Source organism: Lolium rigidum, chromosome 2 (assembly GCF_022539505.1).
Source record: "Lolium rigidum isolate FL_2022 chromosome 2, APGP_CSIRO_Lrig_0.1, whole genome shotgun sequence".
Lineage (NCBI taxonomy): Eukaryota > Viridiplantae > Streptophyta > Magnoliopsida > Poales > Poaceae > Lolium > Lolium rigidum.
This window is the reverse complement of record NC_061509.1, coordinates 219,599,348-219,616,283: the sequence shown is the minus strand read 5'-3', so window position 1 is coordinate 219,616,283 and position 16,936 is coordinate 219,599,348. Positions and strand designations below refer to the sequence as shown.

Sequence of the window (16,936 nt, the reverse complement as noted above, 5' to 3'; positions counted from 1 at the left end):
ATAGAAGCACACATGTAATAATTCCAGTAAAATCAAATGTAAAACAAGAATGAATGAAAACCTTAGTAAAAAGTATATAAAGAAAACATATAGTACATACAAAACCATGAAGTTATTCTGGTCGGTTTCCAAGCACCAGGAGCCATGATGACCAGGCATGCATCACCATAGTCTCAATTTCGTTGCATGAAGGTCGCTAGTTGATAAGGCGACAATTCTTTCTGATCTCCCCATTAGCGCTGGTCTTCACCCCGATGCCGCCCATCTTCCTCATGGCTTGCTTGAACTTTGCCTCCCACAAATAAGGCTTCAAATTTTGTTTCACCAAATACTTTGTCTTGGACGACTCGAGTGCGGCATCTGATGTAAACAACACTTCATGGTTGAGAACATTCTTGTAGTAACGATTGTCCAGGGTATTAGGGGTATAGATATCCTGATCCACCGTAGAGCTACCGCTCTTGCACTTTCTTGTCACAGATTTGGCATACCTAGAGTTCATGGCCTTTGGGTCTGAGGCGTTGCGCGGGAGACGGTCACCAAAGGACGAGCAGTGGGAGATTCCAACAGTGTGCGCACCAGATAGGGTGACCATCTCGTCAAGGTTGAGCCCCTTTGCTGCAAACATAGCCTCGAGCAACGTGACATCGGCGAAAGGAGGGGGTAGGTTGAAGAGGGTCTCGTTCGCAGAAGAGATGCGCCCATCGTAGCGGCCGGCCGGCATTTCAAAGTATACCTTCTTATTACTGAGGAAGTAGGTGGCGTCACGTCCAGCATAGGCGACAATGTCCGCGCAAGAGACGACACCCTTGCACTTGGCCTCGAGCTTAGTCTTGATCTTATCGATTACTTCGAACCCGCGAAGGCTGCCTATGTTAGGGAGGCCGAACTTCTCCGTCTGTTCATTGGCCTGGGTCTTGTCAAGGAGAACCGATGCATCGCAACCCTGAAACGAGGATATATGAATTCATCGTGTCAAATAGTAAACATCAACGCTAGCTACATTCAGGAATGTTTCCTAGGTTAGAAGTGATAGATGGTGTGAGTATTTATGTACCTGGACAAAGCAGTCGTGGAAGAAGAGACGGATGAGTCCGGCGCCGATGCCGCGGTTGCGTTTGATCTCCGCCTGCACAACATCTCGCACGATCTTTTCTGCTCCTTTGCATGTCTTGTAGTAGTAAGCGTAGCTGAGTGCCGGAGCAGCAGGAGGAGTGCTCTTTGCAGGCACTGACGACGGATAGGGATATCCGTAGCTCGCTTGGCATGTGCAGGCCAAGCAACCAAGCAAAGCTAGCAGCAAAGCCAATGCGGCAAGCTTATCATTAGCCATAATTCTTATGTTGCTCTGAAAGACTACTACTGGAACCAGCCCAAGAGACTGTTGGAGGGAAACGATCGATGGGTGAAGAAAACTTAGTGTGTTGCATGCCTACTTATAGGCCTAAGCTGACCTTCAGAACATGCACGGATTGTGGTTCATCCGAAAATAAAAATTCTTTGTTGGTGGGTTGTATGTAGTTTGTTTGAGTCAAGCTGGAACATGGCGAGCACAATCTCACACACAACTCATTCGAGAAAAGAAAAGTCCCACATACAAGCTCAAATGATTGACATTGGCCTTTACTCTTTGTGTGGTTCTTCTACGGAGTAGTTGCTAGCCCGTGCATTTGATGACTAGGTGTCTTCTAATTTCTTTCTATCTAACAAACATAGTCGGATGAGAAAAAAATTGTGAAAATAGTATTCTAAAAGTTATGTGGAAACAAGTGGTACAAACAGCTAAGATGGAACTATAGGACAGAATAATGCAAAAGCATTTTCTTGAAACAGAACCGTAGCTGGATCCTAGAAAAGGTTGGCAGCATAACTTGGTTGTGTAAATTGATTCATGCTGAGGCAGTATTACAATTAGCGCATTGTTGAAACGAAAGCATCACTTGGCCCAGATCAGAGAAGAGGAAAACACACCACATTAACTGAGGCTGCTGCGTCCCTGGAATCACTGGTCTTTGTCTCCATCCAGCAAGTGCAAATCTCCTAAATTAGTCTGACCAAAGTACCCACAACCAGCTACGGCCACCAACCCGGTTAAGGCAGGATAATCATTGTGTGTCCACTGTCAGCTCAAACAACTCGAACCAAATTCTGTGTCCAGCTGGCTAGTTAAATGAAGAGGAGTCGTTGGAGACCTATACGGCATGAACCAGTCGTTGGAGACCTATACCCCATTCCTGCAAAACAGGGAACTCTTTACCAACTCTCCCTCCTCCATCCTTGCTCTCATGCATGTTCTCAAAGAAACCTAGCATTTGAACACTAATTACGTGGACCCTCTTTATTAGTAGACAACAACCGATAAATCTTCATACATAGTAATTGTATGTGGAAATAAAATATCACATACAAACAAGACATATGATCATTAGTGTGATAATTTGAAATAGCAAAACAAAAATTTGTTCACAAAGTTAAGACGATTTAAGATGTTACATGCATAAATATTTGGTGGTCATAAAACCTATCATATCTTCTTAGTACATAATATGAATATACATGATTATAAATAATTAAAGAGAAACCCCAGCCAGTGCTTACAGGTACCAAAAAAGCAAGAAATTGGAGGTTTGGAATAATTATCTTGTTCATAAATAAAAAGAACATACTGTTCTCAGGTACAATGTAGAACACAACAGACATTTTTTAGAACTTTCAGTGAATCCCTAGTTCACTCAATATACATGACTGCACAACCCAACGTCGCCAAGTTTGCGAATCCACGGTGATGCCACACCACATCACTGGATTCTCAGCAGACGGTTTTATTTTAAATACAACAAGACTCTTCTTGGAGCTGCCAAAGCTCAGAGCAATGTAGAAGTAAATTAGAACTCCCAGAACATGGTAAATGTACAATAACAGTTCTGGAACCATTACCAACTGTACAACGGGTAAGAATGCCTTTTGATCTTACTACCAGTCGCTTAGTAACGCAGAGAAGCTCCAATTACCAGTTGGGATACACAGGCAGGACTGTCTCCAAGACTCCACCACCCTTTGGGTAAACTGATCATCCTGCGTAAGCTCACAATAGATCCATAATTTGGCTATCAGTAGGTCTAGTGCGAACTTCCAGGATAGATCATGACAACGACAACAGACTAACACAAGACTTCTGCTTGTGCAAGACTCAGGACTTGTGACACTAAACCACTCTAACTTGATGATTCTTCAGATGGATAGTCATCTGAGTGCCATCACGACTAATCCAAGGGGATTAGTCAACCTTACAGGGTTGCTGGACTCCATTCCAGCATCCATTATACTCCATGACCTGTCAGATACAGAATCAATACTTCTGTATCTGGTGCTTCACGCTCCATCAATGATCAGACAGGATTTGAACCAAGCCAAACTGACAAGAGCAACCGTTACTCTTGGGATATTGCCCCATCCATCGGGACACGTCATGATCTCCAGGTACATATGTCGATCATGGTAAGGACAGCCTGCAGAGTTTCATCCCAAAAATCATAATCAACAAGTAGTAACAAATTGCAGGAACAGAACCAGTATCAACAAACGAACAAAAACAAACATATGTTTGCTCAAATGGAACCAGTTAGGAGACCATTATCCATGTGCATTTAAGCACTTTATCATGAATGCTAGGATGATTTTTCGATATGATACATACCTTATGAATACAAGGATGATTTTTGCAAGGTAAGAACAAGTGCTGCAAATGCAGCAGCACTGCTCTTTTAGTCCTGCTGCAAACTAAAGTTACCTGGTAGGAACAAAAAAAAACTCCAGCGTCAGTTACAGCTAGACAGTCAACAAGCAAAAAGATAACAGTGACCCAGAGAAAACAAACCTCAAGGTATAAATGTTTGGGGGCACGGTTCAGCTTGCTCTTTGGTCTGAACCACTAGCTTGTGTAAACTGTGGTGAGTGGGCTGGAACGACTAAGTGTGGATGGGAGGGAACCGGTGCTGCTCGAAAAGCCAAGTAACACATAATTATTCGTAAGATAAAAAAAATTAAATAGAAAGCCGCAAAAGGTTTAGGAAGAAAGATGGAAAATTGTGTTTATGTTATCATAATAGTTTAGTTTGAAAGAATATGTTGCTTATTGAATGCAATTGGAATCTAACAGACCCAGGTGAGAATCTCAACTAGATCACCAAGCACCAACTGCACATCAGATTGTCAAAAAGAAGTTTCAAGAAGCTGATGCAATATGCTAGACAGATACAACTTCAATAACACATTTGACAGTTGAAATCTATTTATAACGTAGTTGCATCAGTGAAAACTTCAGTGAAAAAGTATATAGATGGAACTTGTGATGCTTATGTGCTTTCAACTTACCTGGAGGAATGGATGTAATTCAATTACACTACAGCAAAGAACTAATTGTTGCTTCCCTAAAATACTTAAATACTCCCTCCGATCCAAATTACTTGTCGCAGATTTAGGCAAAATGTTGCCTAAAATCTGTATAGGTTCATTGACGCTGCGAAAAGTAACTTGGGGGGGAGTAGTTCTTTTCTCATTTGTCATGTTGATAGTTGGTCTTAAAATATGTAAAACAACATACAGTGGAGCATGTGTAAATACTTATGGCCATAAATGACACAAAATATAACCACCTGCCCCGCAAATATGAACAATATCCAAGCTAAATGGAACTTGTGATGCTTAACAGAGCATGCAACACTGCATGGGAACCTAGAAACTGTCAGGATGCACACTTACTGAACACATGTGATAAACTATATCGAGTTTTACTTGAAAGGATTTTCTTTACAAGAAAAAAGGGCTAACATGTACTTGAAAATGGGATCTGGAGAAAGCTTACCTACTAAAAAGGGAGCCTGAATGGTGGGACGATGTGTTGGAGATGAATTATTAAAGTTTGACCCAGTGAGATGAACAAACTGATTTCCTGGCATAGTGTAACCATGCATCGTCGGATAACCACTGAACCCACCAGAAATTGATGGGCTCAATTGGCTAAATGGCTGGTTAGCAGTATTAGCCGCCGCAGTTGAGACTCCATAAACTGGAACAAATTGCTGACCAACATATGGGTTTAATGTACCCTGCAAAAGAGACATTTTCCAGAATATGTTAATGCCTTGTATGACATACATTCCACAAGAATATTTAAGTTTAATATTTTCACACTTTAACCTGTGGATAGATGTACTCAGTCCCATATGTGGAGTAACTGCAAAATAAGAGAAAAATGAACTGAATGCACTTCTCATTGGCTTTGAACAGTGATATTTTGCTCCACGACACAAATGAATTAGATGATTTGATCATTTCCAATGGAAGGGGGGAAAGGAGTGGGATCATTATGTTACAGGGAGGAAAGCATATGAACAAACCTACACAAAGTGGGCAAAGCAAATGCATCCAGTCATACTTCTGTGCTCATGTGATAGATGGCGAAAGAGGGGAGTGGAAGAAAAATAGAGAAAATATGTCCTGGGGTGTGGTGACATTGTAATTTGATGGTTCACATATGTTTCTCAACCAAGAACCTTGGTAGTTAAAAATGCAAGATTCTTTTTTTATTTTTTGGAAATGCAAGTGTTAACGGATATAAGACATGCACAAGTTCATCTGAAACTATGTGACGAAGATGCCTAAAAACACCTTGAAAGTCGTGACCAGACAATCTAGGAACTAGATGAAAATTTTCAACATAGTCATCTTATATGACAGTTTAATATACCACTGAGATTGTTTAAAACTTGTGTTTTAACTTTGAAGAAAGTTGTCTCATCTGTAAAGTCAGTGAGCCATACATCAGACAGATCATCTTACCTGTATTGTGGAACCGGCGAGAATCCCTGGTAGTACCCAAATGGAAGTGGCCTGTGCTGACCGTAACCCCCTACATAAACGCCCCTTGGAACGGGAACACCAAAGTAGGAGCCAGCTGATCTTGGCCGCCCTACATAGAGTGCACGTTTTCAGACCACATGCGTACAGAAATAAGGCTATTATTACCGCATTAGCAACCTAGGTATGAAAGCCCTAGTTCTTTGCATTCCCTAGTTGAATTGTTGATTTACTTTGCACAGGATAGGGGTTAACTGAATTCCAGAGTAAGCAACTAAGCATCACGGACTGATGTTACAACTTCTGTTAGGAGAGAGGCGTGGTAGAACTGTTTTAGGAGTACTTGGTTTGCACAGGGTAGCACCAGTATACAACAACCTTGCTAGATTACCTTGCTTATAAGGAGTATACTAGAAGAGAATATAATACCAAGAGGCGTGGAGGGCTGGGCGCGACCTAGCGACGCCAGGTTACAGTTGGCCCGCCTGCCGTCGATCACAGGCGACGGGTCCTCGCAGGCCTTGGTTGCAGACTCGGGATCGCGGAACGTCACCTGGGGAGACGACCATGTAATAGCTCAGTAAACCAACACCGCTACAGCGCGTCCACAAAAGGCCAACACGAAGATGCAGGCGAAATAGAGGAGGAAGATGAGAGGGCACTGACGAAGCCGTATCCCTTGGAGCGGCCGGAGTGGCGGTCGGAGATTACGACGGCCTCGAGGATTTCCCCGAAGGGCTCGTAGAAGCGGCGGAGCCTCTCGCTGGTGGTCTCCCAGGCGAGGCCCCCCACGAAGAGCTTGGTGTGGGTGGTGTCCCCGAAGGGCGAGGCGGTGAGGTGCAGCCCCGAGCTGGAGCTCGACGCCGACGCCGAGCCGGACGCCGACCCCGCGTGCTGCTGCTGCTGCTGCTGCAGAGCCATCTGGCAAGGAGCGGGGAGCAGGAGGCGGGGATCCTGGGCGGGGATCGGAGGGGGGCTTGGCTCGCGGCGACCCCGCTGCCTCTGGGTGGCGGCGCGAATGGATTGGGGCGGCGGCGGCGGGGGTGGGGAGAATCGGGGGCGGAGTGGAAGGAAAAGGTGGGGGGACGACAATCGAGGGGAAAGAGAAGAGGATTGTGATTGGGGCGGCGGGTTTTGGGTCCGGTTGGCGCCTCCACCTACGGGGACCACAAGGGGACAAAAGATCAGCCAACGACTCGACTTTTCGAATCGGTTGATTGCGAAATTCGCGTGTTTGGTTTCTCCAAAACTCGTATTCTCGAATCCACCGAGTCAAATTTTGTGTGTTTGGTTGGCAAAAATTTTTGACGTTGCGCCGCATGTTCCTTAAAGCCGCAAAAAAAGTCGGCTCGATAGGCAAGCTCGATTCGTCCGTTTGTGGTGAGATAGGCGATGGCGAGCGCAATGTGGGAACACGGCTGCACGTGTGGAGGAGAAAAGCGAGAGACGGCGCGACGCATCGAGAACGCGTGAATCACGTCACCACCCACTCTCCCCTCTCACTCGGCCGTTCTCACCCGCCCTCTCCCCTCCTTTCTCTCTCATCTCCCCACCTGCAGTTGAACTACCGCCGGTAGATCCAAAACCACCGCGGCAAGGAAGGAAGAGCGGACAATCGAAGCTTTCATCGAGCAAGAGTTCATCGACGCCAACCCGGATGCGTTCTTCCCCGGTTCAAGACCTTCTCAGCGAGGTTCATCAATAGCGGTATTTTTCCCAAGCAATCCCCACAAGGGATCGAATTTTCATTATCGGGAGATAACGAAAATACATCGTCAGCCGTTTTTGTTGGTTTTTATATGTACAAACACAAAAGCATCGACCCGAACCAAACCAACTTAATAGTTTTAACTAAAGAAGCCACCAAACACACGCTCACGGATGGAGCAACCGCCAACAGCACACACAGAGCTGGACTCTATGATCAAAAGCGCGACAAACTAAGTTTTATGCACATTGACAACGGGGTAGAGAAAAACTCAGGTTTGCATGTCATCATTATCAGCAGCAGCATCATTCTGTGCATCTGTCTCCATTGCATCTCCACCTTGCTCGATCAACAACTGGGGCCAGCCACCGTTGCTTTCCACTAACATTATTCACTCCAGCACCCAGGGCCAGATTGAGTAGAGCGTCCGTGCCTTGCTGGAGCTGTGCAGCTTTAGACTCAGAATGGGTACCTGCCCAATATTTCATAAAGGAAGTGGCAAGATATATAAGATCATCAGGATTTTTAAGGAATTTTCGCTCAAAAATCGAACTGTTACGTGTTTTCCAAATCGCCCAGCAAATGGCTGCTATGCCGGCGATTTGGACGTTGCGACTTGCATGGGAATACTGTGGCATCCACCATAAGAATTGAGCAAAAGATCCAGGACGGGTGGAGGCACCCACAGCCATCCCCACCAGGCTCCAAACATATTTAACTGCAGGGCAAGAGAAAAAAAGATGCAAAATGATTTCATTTGTAAAGCAAATCTTCAATAGCGGTATGTCTCGAATCCACGCTCAACTGGTTGTATATATATAGATCTGTTTGTGGTATAGTAGTTCTAAGCTTATCTTTGGCAGGCAAGATATATTTGTAGTGTTAGGATTTATTGCTTGTTCATATGGTAGATTTTCCTTGTTTTTCTGCTTCTAGCATGAACATATGCTTTCTAATAAGCAGATCTATGTTCAGATACATTATTCATGGTTATATTTTGCTCGAGTGGCCCAAATGTAGTTTCTAGGAAGTATGGGTGCTAGATTTGGGGTTTTTATTGTTTATGTCGATGATTAAATTGTAGCACAGCGACATGAGGGGATGTTTCTCCCGAACCTAGTGGTGTAATCAAGGACCCCTATTTGATCATGGCAACGGTTCAGTAGGATCATTTCTTACCTCTGTATATGCTATGTTTTATGATGTTAATTGTTATTTATGCTTCTGATGTTCATTGCTATCGTATTAGGCTAATGATTAAACTCCAAGGCGCATGGAAGCAATGACACATTTTCCCCTTGATCCTTAGTTGTGCTCACTTTTGCCCACGTCAAAAACTCAGCTCACTTTTCCGTCGAGTTAGGTCTAAAACTCAATGTATTGTTGGATAGTGACTGCCATTATATTTCGAGGAACATTGATTTCTTCTTATTTGGAGCTTGGATGCTCAAGTTATTGGATTTTCGGTTCCAGCTTTTTTTTTTTTGCCTGTTTCACGTCTAGGAGGGCAAAATTGAGCAAAACTAAAAATCACTAGCATGAAAACTAATTTCCCATTGTGTTCTCTTAGAAGTCGTTTGGTATCCATCATTTGGGTCTGGAATCCTGGAATTCATTTTGGAATTTCATAGGTGGGCTGTTTGGTTGCTACAGAATTGGGCCATCATTTCATTTAGGAAATCCGGCAAAATGACGCCACGGGTAAACACGATTCCGAGCTGAGACCTGTCATTCGCGTTTCTCTTGTCCCCCGTCTACATCGCCGCCGCCTCCTTCCCTGATGTCCGCCTCGCCGCCTCCTCCCCTGTCCGCGTCGCCGCCTCCTCCTCCATCCACCTCGCAGGATCCTCCTCCTTCTACATCGCCACCTCCCTCCCTGATCCCATCCGCCGCGCCCGCCTCCATCTAGTGTTGCCGCCTCTCCAGATCAAGATCCAGCCGGACGTCACCTCGTCGTGGAAGCTCGTGCGGCCGTGTTTTCTCTCCGGCTCCCCGTCGACCTCCAGGTAACCTCCCCTCCTGTCTGATCTCTTCTTCTCCCACTCTCTCCTTTTCTTCTTTGATTTAATCTTTTATTTTAACCTAGCAGCCACAACATCCGTTTCCCAATCGTGGTGCCCCTCAGCTTCAACCGAGCAACCGCCAAACTCCAAATCCCCATCTCTCTCCCATGCTACAGGCTCAATTTGATCTTTGTTGATCATTGTGAAGTCTTCCATGTACATATCCAAGGTACCCTCTCCTCTCCAGGTTACCGAAGTAAGGTTGTTTCTCTAATGGTTGGTGAATTGTGTGTCTGCTTCATGGTATGACTTACTTAGCCCTCGACTCTCTGCACCATGTAGTTAAATAATACAGTGTTGCAACACTAGATGGTCAATTACTATAGTGCCAAAAAGTCAGAGACAACCGTAGAAGACAAACATTATTATCAGTGAAGGAATGACATACATGTGCCCTGTTTGGGCGTATCTTGTTTAGATGCTTTCCGCCAAGTTTGTGGATATACTTCTTTGTGTGGTGTTTTTTCTATCCAAGTACATTGCCTTGATGTATATATTATTTGTGTTGTGTTTTTATTTCCAAGTACATTGTCTTGATGTACATAGGAGAAAGAAATAATTCTTTGTGTGTTTTTATTAAACCATCAGCAAGTGGTGAATTGAATAAACACAGTAGAATGTCAGGATAGAATAGGCTAAGTCAAGCAAAGTCAAGTATCTACCGCTGCTTCTAAGTCAAGCAACACGGCAGAATGTCAGGATAGGCTACCAGTAGCAAGTAGCAATTGAATAAGCACAGTAGAATGTCAGGATAGGATAGGCTAGCAGCAGCTAGTTTGATCATCTCACGAGTAGTGTAAATAAGGTCCTTTTGTATCAATTTCAACACACATGTTCCCACGTGTGTGCATGTACTGGTGTTTAACTTGTTAATCGGTTTTTTTTACTGCATGTTAATATATTGTTACTTGTTGTTAAACCAGGCCTGAAGTTTATAGTTTGGTGCAGCACTATATTTTCTAAATGATGGTGCGGCTTAACTTGGTTTATTTTTACACTCAACTAGTTCTGTACTATACTTATTGTAGATGACTGATCTACCACTAGAGTTATATCATGATAAGAGGGAGAAAAGGAAGCGGGAAGCAACTGGGTTCTTTATGACTGTAGTTGCAGTAGCTCAACATATGTATTGTAGGAGAAAGATAGTTGAGCTTGGTGACTTCAGTGAGGAATAGGCTGAGACTAGAATTAGGAGGCAGATGCTTAGGAATATTTACCTGGGTCCAAATCTATATTGCTATGATACTTTGAGGTTTACCAAAAGGTCCTTCTTTGACCTATGTGCCATGTTAAGTGAAAGGGTTGGACTGAAAGACACCTTTCATGTGACCGTTGAAGAGGCTGTGACGATTGTATTGCTTGTACTTGGCCATGGTATGAAGTTTAGGTTGATCCGTAGCACCTATAGTTTGACACTTAAGCCAATTAGTAGACATTTCAATGAGGTGTTAGGAGCCATTCTTTCTTTATCCCATGAAATCATCAAGTTGCCGGACCCTGCTTGGAGCCTTAGATTACACACATGTTGATGTCTGTGTTCCGCTACGCAAGCAAGGTAGATATAGGAATAGGAAGAATGCCATAACAACAAATATGTTGGGCATCTGTGACCGAAACATGAAGTTTGTTTATGTGTTGGCTGGCTGGAAAGGTTCAGCATCAGATGGTAGAGTGCTGAGAGATGCAATGGATAGAGATGACTCTTTCAAAGTTCCAAATGGTAACTCCTATCTTAGTATGATACAACTTTTGACTAGATATTTGCATTTGTCAACTAAAATCTAATGTGGCCTATTTTCATAAACCTTAGGAAAATACTACCTAGTAGATAATGGATACACGTATGGTCCAGGCTTCTTTGCTCCATTTAGGAATACAAGGTATCACTTGAAAGAGTGGGCTGCCAATGGAAATAATCTAGAAACTCCACAAGAGCTCTATAACATGCGGCATGCAATTGCTAGGAACGTAATTGAGAGGATTTGGGATCTTATAAAGATGAGATGGGCTACTCTAAGGGCTAGTTCATTTTTTGGAATAAAAAATCAGGTACCATCTATTTTTTTTAATTCGAACCATTTGCTGGAACCTTTTGAGTTTTGTGTATTAACATGCCATACTAACTTAATGGCAGATTCGAGTAGTCAATGCTTGTTGCATATTGCATAACTTCCTAGCTGATAGGCAAAGAGATATGGATGATGTGATGTTGCAAGCAGTAATCAGCTAAATAATGTTTTTCATTGATGTGGATGAACCTGACATGATTACCCACATTGAGGTGACGAATGAGTGGAACAACAGGAGATTGACCCTAGCTAATCAGATGTGGGCTGATTATCAAGCTAGGCATGGACAAGCTTGAGTTTGCTTGAATGTTGTACATATTTTATTTTTGGTATGTTTCATATATGTCCAGTTTGTTACACTCTAGTATATACATACACTTGCCACTAACTCAGTGTAATGTTTATGTACATATAGGGATGGATTCGAGCAATGCTCCCACTAAGAAAGGTAGAAGTTACCACAAGTGGATAGATGCAATGGACAAAGCTTTGTTGGATGTGTTTGTGGAATACTTCAACAAAGGCGATCGAGCTCAAAATGGGTGGAAACCCCATGTATACACAACTGCAGTTAACAAAGTGATGGAGAAATGCCATGTCAAGCTTACCAAGGACAACATCATTTCTAGGAGCAAAACTTTTGACAAGCATTATGTCATCGTCAACAATATGCTTAGTCAGAGTGGACTTGGTTGGGATGATGACAAGAACATGATATATGTTGAAGATGACGTTTTGAACAATTATGCCAAGGTAATCTATATATCACTTCCTTATTTGCTGCATTTGAATCATTACCTTCTCAAGCAAAGCTGCCTTTAAATTTGTATAGCATTTCAGTAGTGGTTGACTGGTATTAACCTATGTGCCATGTTACATTCTTTTTTGGCACCTCATTAGATCTGTTAACCAACTCTCTCCATGCTCTTGATTGTATTATAATGCGAGCATCATTCCATGACAGATGATAGTTGAACCACACAGAAGTTTATGCTACTGGTGTTCTGACTTCTTACTAACATAGCTTTTTGTCATGAGCATTAGTTGGCTGGATGCTTTTTGTCCCTGAGCATCATTGGATATTGTGTTTGATTAGACTTGATCCCTGACAGAGATGATTAGTTTGCAATGATTTTTGAGTGTACTCTAGCATATTCACTGGTTATCCTATTATTTGTGTTTGACCATACATTGTCATTCATATTCACTGCTTATCCTATTATTTGCGGGCCAACAAAGATGCAACCTCATATAGGTACAAGGTCATCAAGTATTGGAACATGATCAGTACACTTTACAACAGAGACCGTGCTACGGGCGAGGGTGCAAGGACAACAAATGAAGCGCAACTGAAATGGAGGAGGAGCAACCAATAAAGATGCCAACTCCTCAACAGGATGACGAAGATCGTCCAAATAAGAGGTATCGATCCGATGACTCAATTGCAACAATGCTTGGAGATAAATTAGACAATTTTACTGATGTGTTCAAAGCCGATGCTCCTGAGCCACCACCAAAGCCAGCAAGTCCGGAAGAAATATGGGCTCTCCTTGGTGGAATACCAGATCTAGAGGATAATCAACTGTTGGCAATATATGATGTTCTAGTTGCCGATGATCGCAAGTTCAAGTCTCTGTTGGCACTACCTGAGAGGATGAAGAAGAAGTGGGTTCTGAAGCAAATAAACACATGATTGAGATACTCCTTTGTGATGTAGCAGTCTACCATTTGCAACTTATTTAACTTATTTAAACTCTGGAACTTGTATTTATTAAGTTGATGCATTTATGTTTTATGGACTAGCTAGAACTTTGGAACTTGGATGATAGGTGGATTATGATCTATGTTTCAGTATTTAAGGTAACAAAAATTATGAGAAATACTTGTTGCAATCATGTGATGCATGCGCTTTTATTTTAGTCCATGGAAGCCATTTACAAATTCAATATTGAATTCTACTGTCATTTTCAATTCCTGTGGCAACCAAACAAGTGTCTATTTCTGGAATTACAATGTAAATGAAATGAATATATGTATTCATTTCAAAATGCTACAAATGAAATAAAAATTTGGCTTCCAAATGGGTCTGTTTGGATGTTTGCACTGGGGCTACATATTGGACATTCGGATGGTCTGAGCACCGAATACCAAGATGTTGGGGCTGTTTGGTTGGTTTAGGTATTCAACCTGTGCATTCGGGGCCGAATATTGAGCTGCTGACTTTTTGGCTGCACAGCACGTCCCCGAATCTCCTGGGTTGGAGCTCGACATTCGCGTGCATTCGGGGCCGAAACGTTTTCTCTCATCTCTCTGACTTCTGTAATACTCCTTCTTTCCCACGAGCAGCGCATCTGCGTAGGTAACACGAACACCACGGCTGGCCTCCCCCTCCTCTATCTCGCTAGGCTCGGCGCCACCACCCCTCCGCTGCCCCCTTCCCGACGGCCCTCTGACCGTGCAGACTCCTTCTCCTTCTCAGTCTCTAATTTCCCCTTTACTTCGTGCGGATCACCCCGTTTTTTTGGGTCATGGTGGCACGGGTGACCGCCGCTGCAGTCGTTCTGCTGCAAGTGGAGGACGCTGATGGGATCCATGGCGTCATCCCTTTTCTAGTGTGCTGGCGCTGTCTTGCCCTCCCATCATCCGGTTCTCCATCCTCTCTCTTAATCTCTCTCTCTCTCTCTCATGTCTAGCGGCACGGCCAACAACCAAGAGAAGCTGTCGACCATATGGATTCGGTCAAGCCTCGGTAGAAAAGAAGCTAGATTGGTGAAGATCCGGTGGAGAAGAGTATGAATTTGGGTGCTGCTAGCCTGCTTCTATTTTGGATACGGAATTTGCAAGGAAGAGTCATTGTTCAGTTCACTATTTAGTGTAAGAAACACGCTCATTAGATGAATCTAACCATTCAGGTGTGCCACTTCATTTTCCATATATTTCTTTTGATTATGATAGAATAAACACTACAAGAAAAGTTGCCATGGCCGACGAAGTTGAAGTCGCGCCGTGGTTGCTGGTGTACCATGGCCGACGATTTTTGGTCCCTCCGTGGTGCATGTCAAAACTTTTTTTTCTCGTTTTTGAGGCCACCTAGCCCGACGAAAGCGGCCAAAACGTCGCGTATGGTGGCCCGGGACGTGGTGCATCTCGAAATCTCGGGTTCGCCGGCCGAGTCAACGCAAATCCGCACCGCCGAGGGATGTAGGGCCCGGATGGCAGCCTCTCCGGCATTGTTTTTTTCTCGATCGCGCTATCTCGTTCAACGTTCTCCGATCGAGCCGTTTACGATGCGGGATCATGGGTCCCGCATGTCATCCTCTATGAACCAAAATTCTTTCTATTCTTGGATTTTTTTGACCCCCGATTTCCGGCTACTTCCTTTTTCTTTTGATCCCTTGCCGCCTTGGAAACGTTGAGACCGCTGGCTGCTAAATGGGACCCGCATGTCATCCTCTATGTGCAATCAACTTTCTTTTCTTGGAGTTTTTTTGGCACCTCAAATTTGGTCACTTGCCTTTTTCTTTCGATCCCCGCCGCCTCTCAAACGGTGATACCGCTGCTGCTAACTCGGGACCCGCATGTCATCCTCTATGCACTATAAAACTTTCTTTTCTTGAATTATTTTTGGCACCTCATATTTGGTCACTTACCTTTTTCTTTCGATCCCCTGCCGCCTCTCAAACGGTGATACCGCTGCTGCTAAATGGGACCCGCATGTCATCCTCTATGTACTATAAAACTTTCTTTTCTTGGAGTTTTTTTGGCACCTCAAATTTGGTCACTTGCCTTTTTCTTTCGATCTCCTGCCGCTTCTCAAACGGTGATACCGCTGCTGCTAACTGGGACCCGCATGTCATCCTCTATGTACTATAAAACTTTCTTTTCTTGAATTATTTTTGGCAAATCATATTTGGCCACTTACCTTTTTCTTTCGATCTCATGCCACGTTTGAAACGTTGAGGAACCTGCAGGCTCATGGGACCCGCATGTCATCCTCTATGTACTATAAAAGTTCATTTTCTTGGTTTTTTTTCACCCTCCGATTTTTGGCAATTTCTTTTTTCTTTTGATCCCCTGCCGCCTCTCAAACGGTGATACCGCTGCTGCTAAATCGGACCCGCATGTCATCCTCTATGTACTATAAAACTTTCTTTTCTTGAATTATTTTTGGCTGCTCATATTTTTTCACTTGCCTTTTTCTTTCGATCCCCGCCGCCTCTCAAACGGTGATACCGCTGCTGCTAAATGGGACCCGCATGTCATCCTCTATGTACTATAAAACTTTCTTTTCTTGAATTATTTTTGGCTCCTGATATTTTTTCACTTGCCTTTTTCTTTCGATCTCATGCCACGTTTGAAACGTTGAGAGACCTGCTGGCTCATGGGACCCGCATGTCATCCTCTATGTGCTATAAAAGTTTCCTTTGTTGGATTTTTTTTCACCCTCCGATTTTTGGCTTGCCTTTTTCTTTTGATCCCCTGCCCCCTTTGAAACGTTGAGTAATCTGTTGGCTCAAGGGACCCGCATGTCATCCTCTATGTCCATCAACTTTCTTTTCTTGGATTTTTTTTCACCCCCTAATTACTAGCTACTTTCTTTTTCTTTTGATCTCAAGCCGCATTACAAACATTGAGACCGCTGCTGCAAAATGGGACCCACATGTCATCCTCTATGTACAATAAATCTTGGATTATTTTTGGCTCCTGATATTTGGTCACTTGCCTTTTTCTTTCGATCTCATGCCACCTTTGAAACGTTGAGTAAGCTGCTGGCTCATGGGTCCCGCATGTCATCCTCTACGAACAATAAAAGTTGCCTTTCTTGGAGTTATTTTTGACCCCTAATTTATGGCTATTTGCCTTTTTCTTTTGATCCCCTGCCCCCTTTGAAACGATGAGGACGCTGTTGGCAGGTCGGTCCCACATGTCATCCTCTATGAACAATAAAAGTTTCCTTCGGTGGATTTATTTTTGACCCCTAATTAATTTCTGGCTATTTCCTTTTTTTCTTTTGATCCCCTGCCGCCTTGGAATTGTTGAGAATGTTGCTGCCTCATTTTTCTTTTGGTCCTGTGCCGCCTTGGAAACGTTGAGACCGCTGCTACAAAATGGGACCCGCATGTCATCCTCTATGTACAATAAAGTTTCTTTTCTTGGATTATTTTTGGCTCCTGATATTATGTCACTTGGCTTTTTCTTTCGATCTCGTGCCGACTTTGAAACGTTGAGGATGC

General features: G+C 43.6%; 2 protein-coding genes across 2 annotated transcripts; both read right to left on the bottom strand.

Annotated features, from left to right (window-relative positions):
• Positions 1–196: 196 nt before the first annotated feature.
• LOC124692987 (peroxidase 2-like) lies at positions 197–1,333 on the bottom strand. Its single transcript, XM_047226423.1, has 2 exons — positions 1,058–1,333; positions 197–946 (listed from the first exon to the last, which is right to left on the bottom strand). Exons 1-2 carry the CDS (start codon positions 1,331–1,333, stop codon positions 197–199), a joined length of 1,026 nt encoding a protein of 341 aa, XP_047082379.1.
• Positions 1,334–2,626: 1,293 nt separating this feature from the next.
• On the bottom strand, positions 2,627–6,780 carry LOC124692988 (RNA-binding protein 24-like). The gene is made up of 8 exons (XM_047226424.1): positions 6,526–6,780; positions 6,289–6,412; positions 5,842–5,971; positions 5,200–5,236; positions 4,865–5,108; positions 3,878–3,995; positions 3,698–3,790; positions 2,627–3,509 (listed from the first exon to the last, which is right to left on the bottom strand). The coding sequence occupies exons 1-6, from the start codon at positions 6,778–6,780 to the stop codon at positions 3,907–3,909; spliced, it is 879 nt and encodes a 292-aa protein (XP_047082380.1). The 3' UTR covers positions 2,627–3,509; positions 3,698–3,790; positions 3,878–3,906.
• Between the last annotated feature and the right edge of the window lie 10,156 nt (positions 6,781–16,936).

Bases quoted from the DNA above. Each gene is read 5' to 3' on its own strand.
- LOC124692987 (XM_047226423.1), bottom strand. From the start codon at position 1,333: ATGGCTAATGATAAGCTTGCCGCATTGGCTTTGCTGCTAGCTTTGCTT. The intron at 947-1,057 runs GTACATAAATAC...TCCTCGTTTCAG, and splicing joins TCCACGACTGCTTTGTCCAG to GGTTGCGATGCATCGGTTCT.
- LOC124692988 (XM_047226424.1), bottom strand. From the start codon at position 6,780: ATGGCTCTGCAGCAGCAGCAGCAGCAGCACGCGGGGTCGGCGTCCGGC. The intron at 5,972-6,288 runs GTATTATATTCT...CACTCTATGTAG, and splicing joins CCAGCCCTCCACGCCTCTTG to GGCGGCCAAGATCAGCTGGC. The intron at 5,237-5,841 runs GTAAGATGATCT...CTTATTTTGCAG, and splicing joins TCGCCGGTTCCACAATACAG to TTACTCCACATATGGGACTG.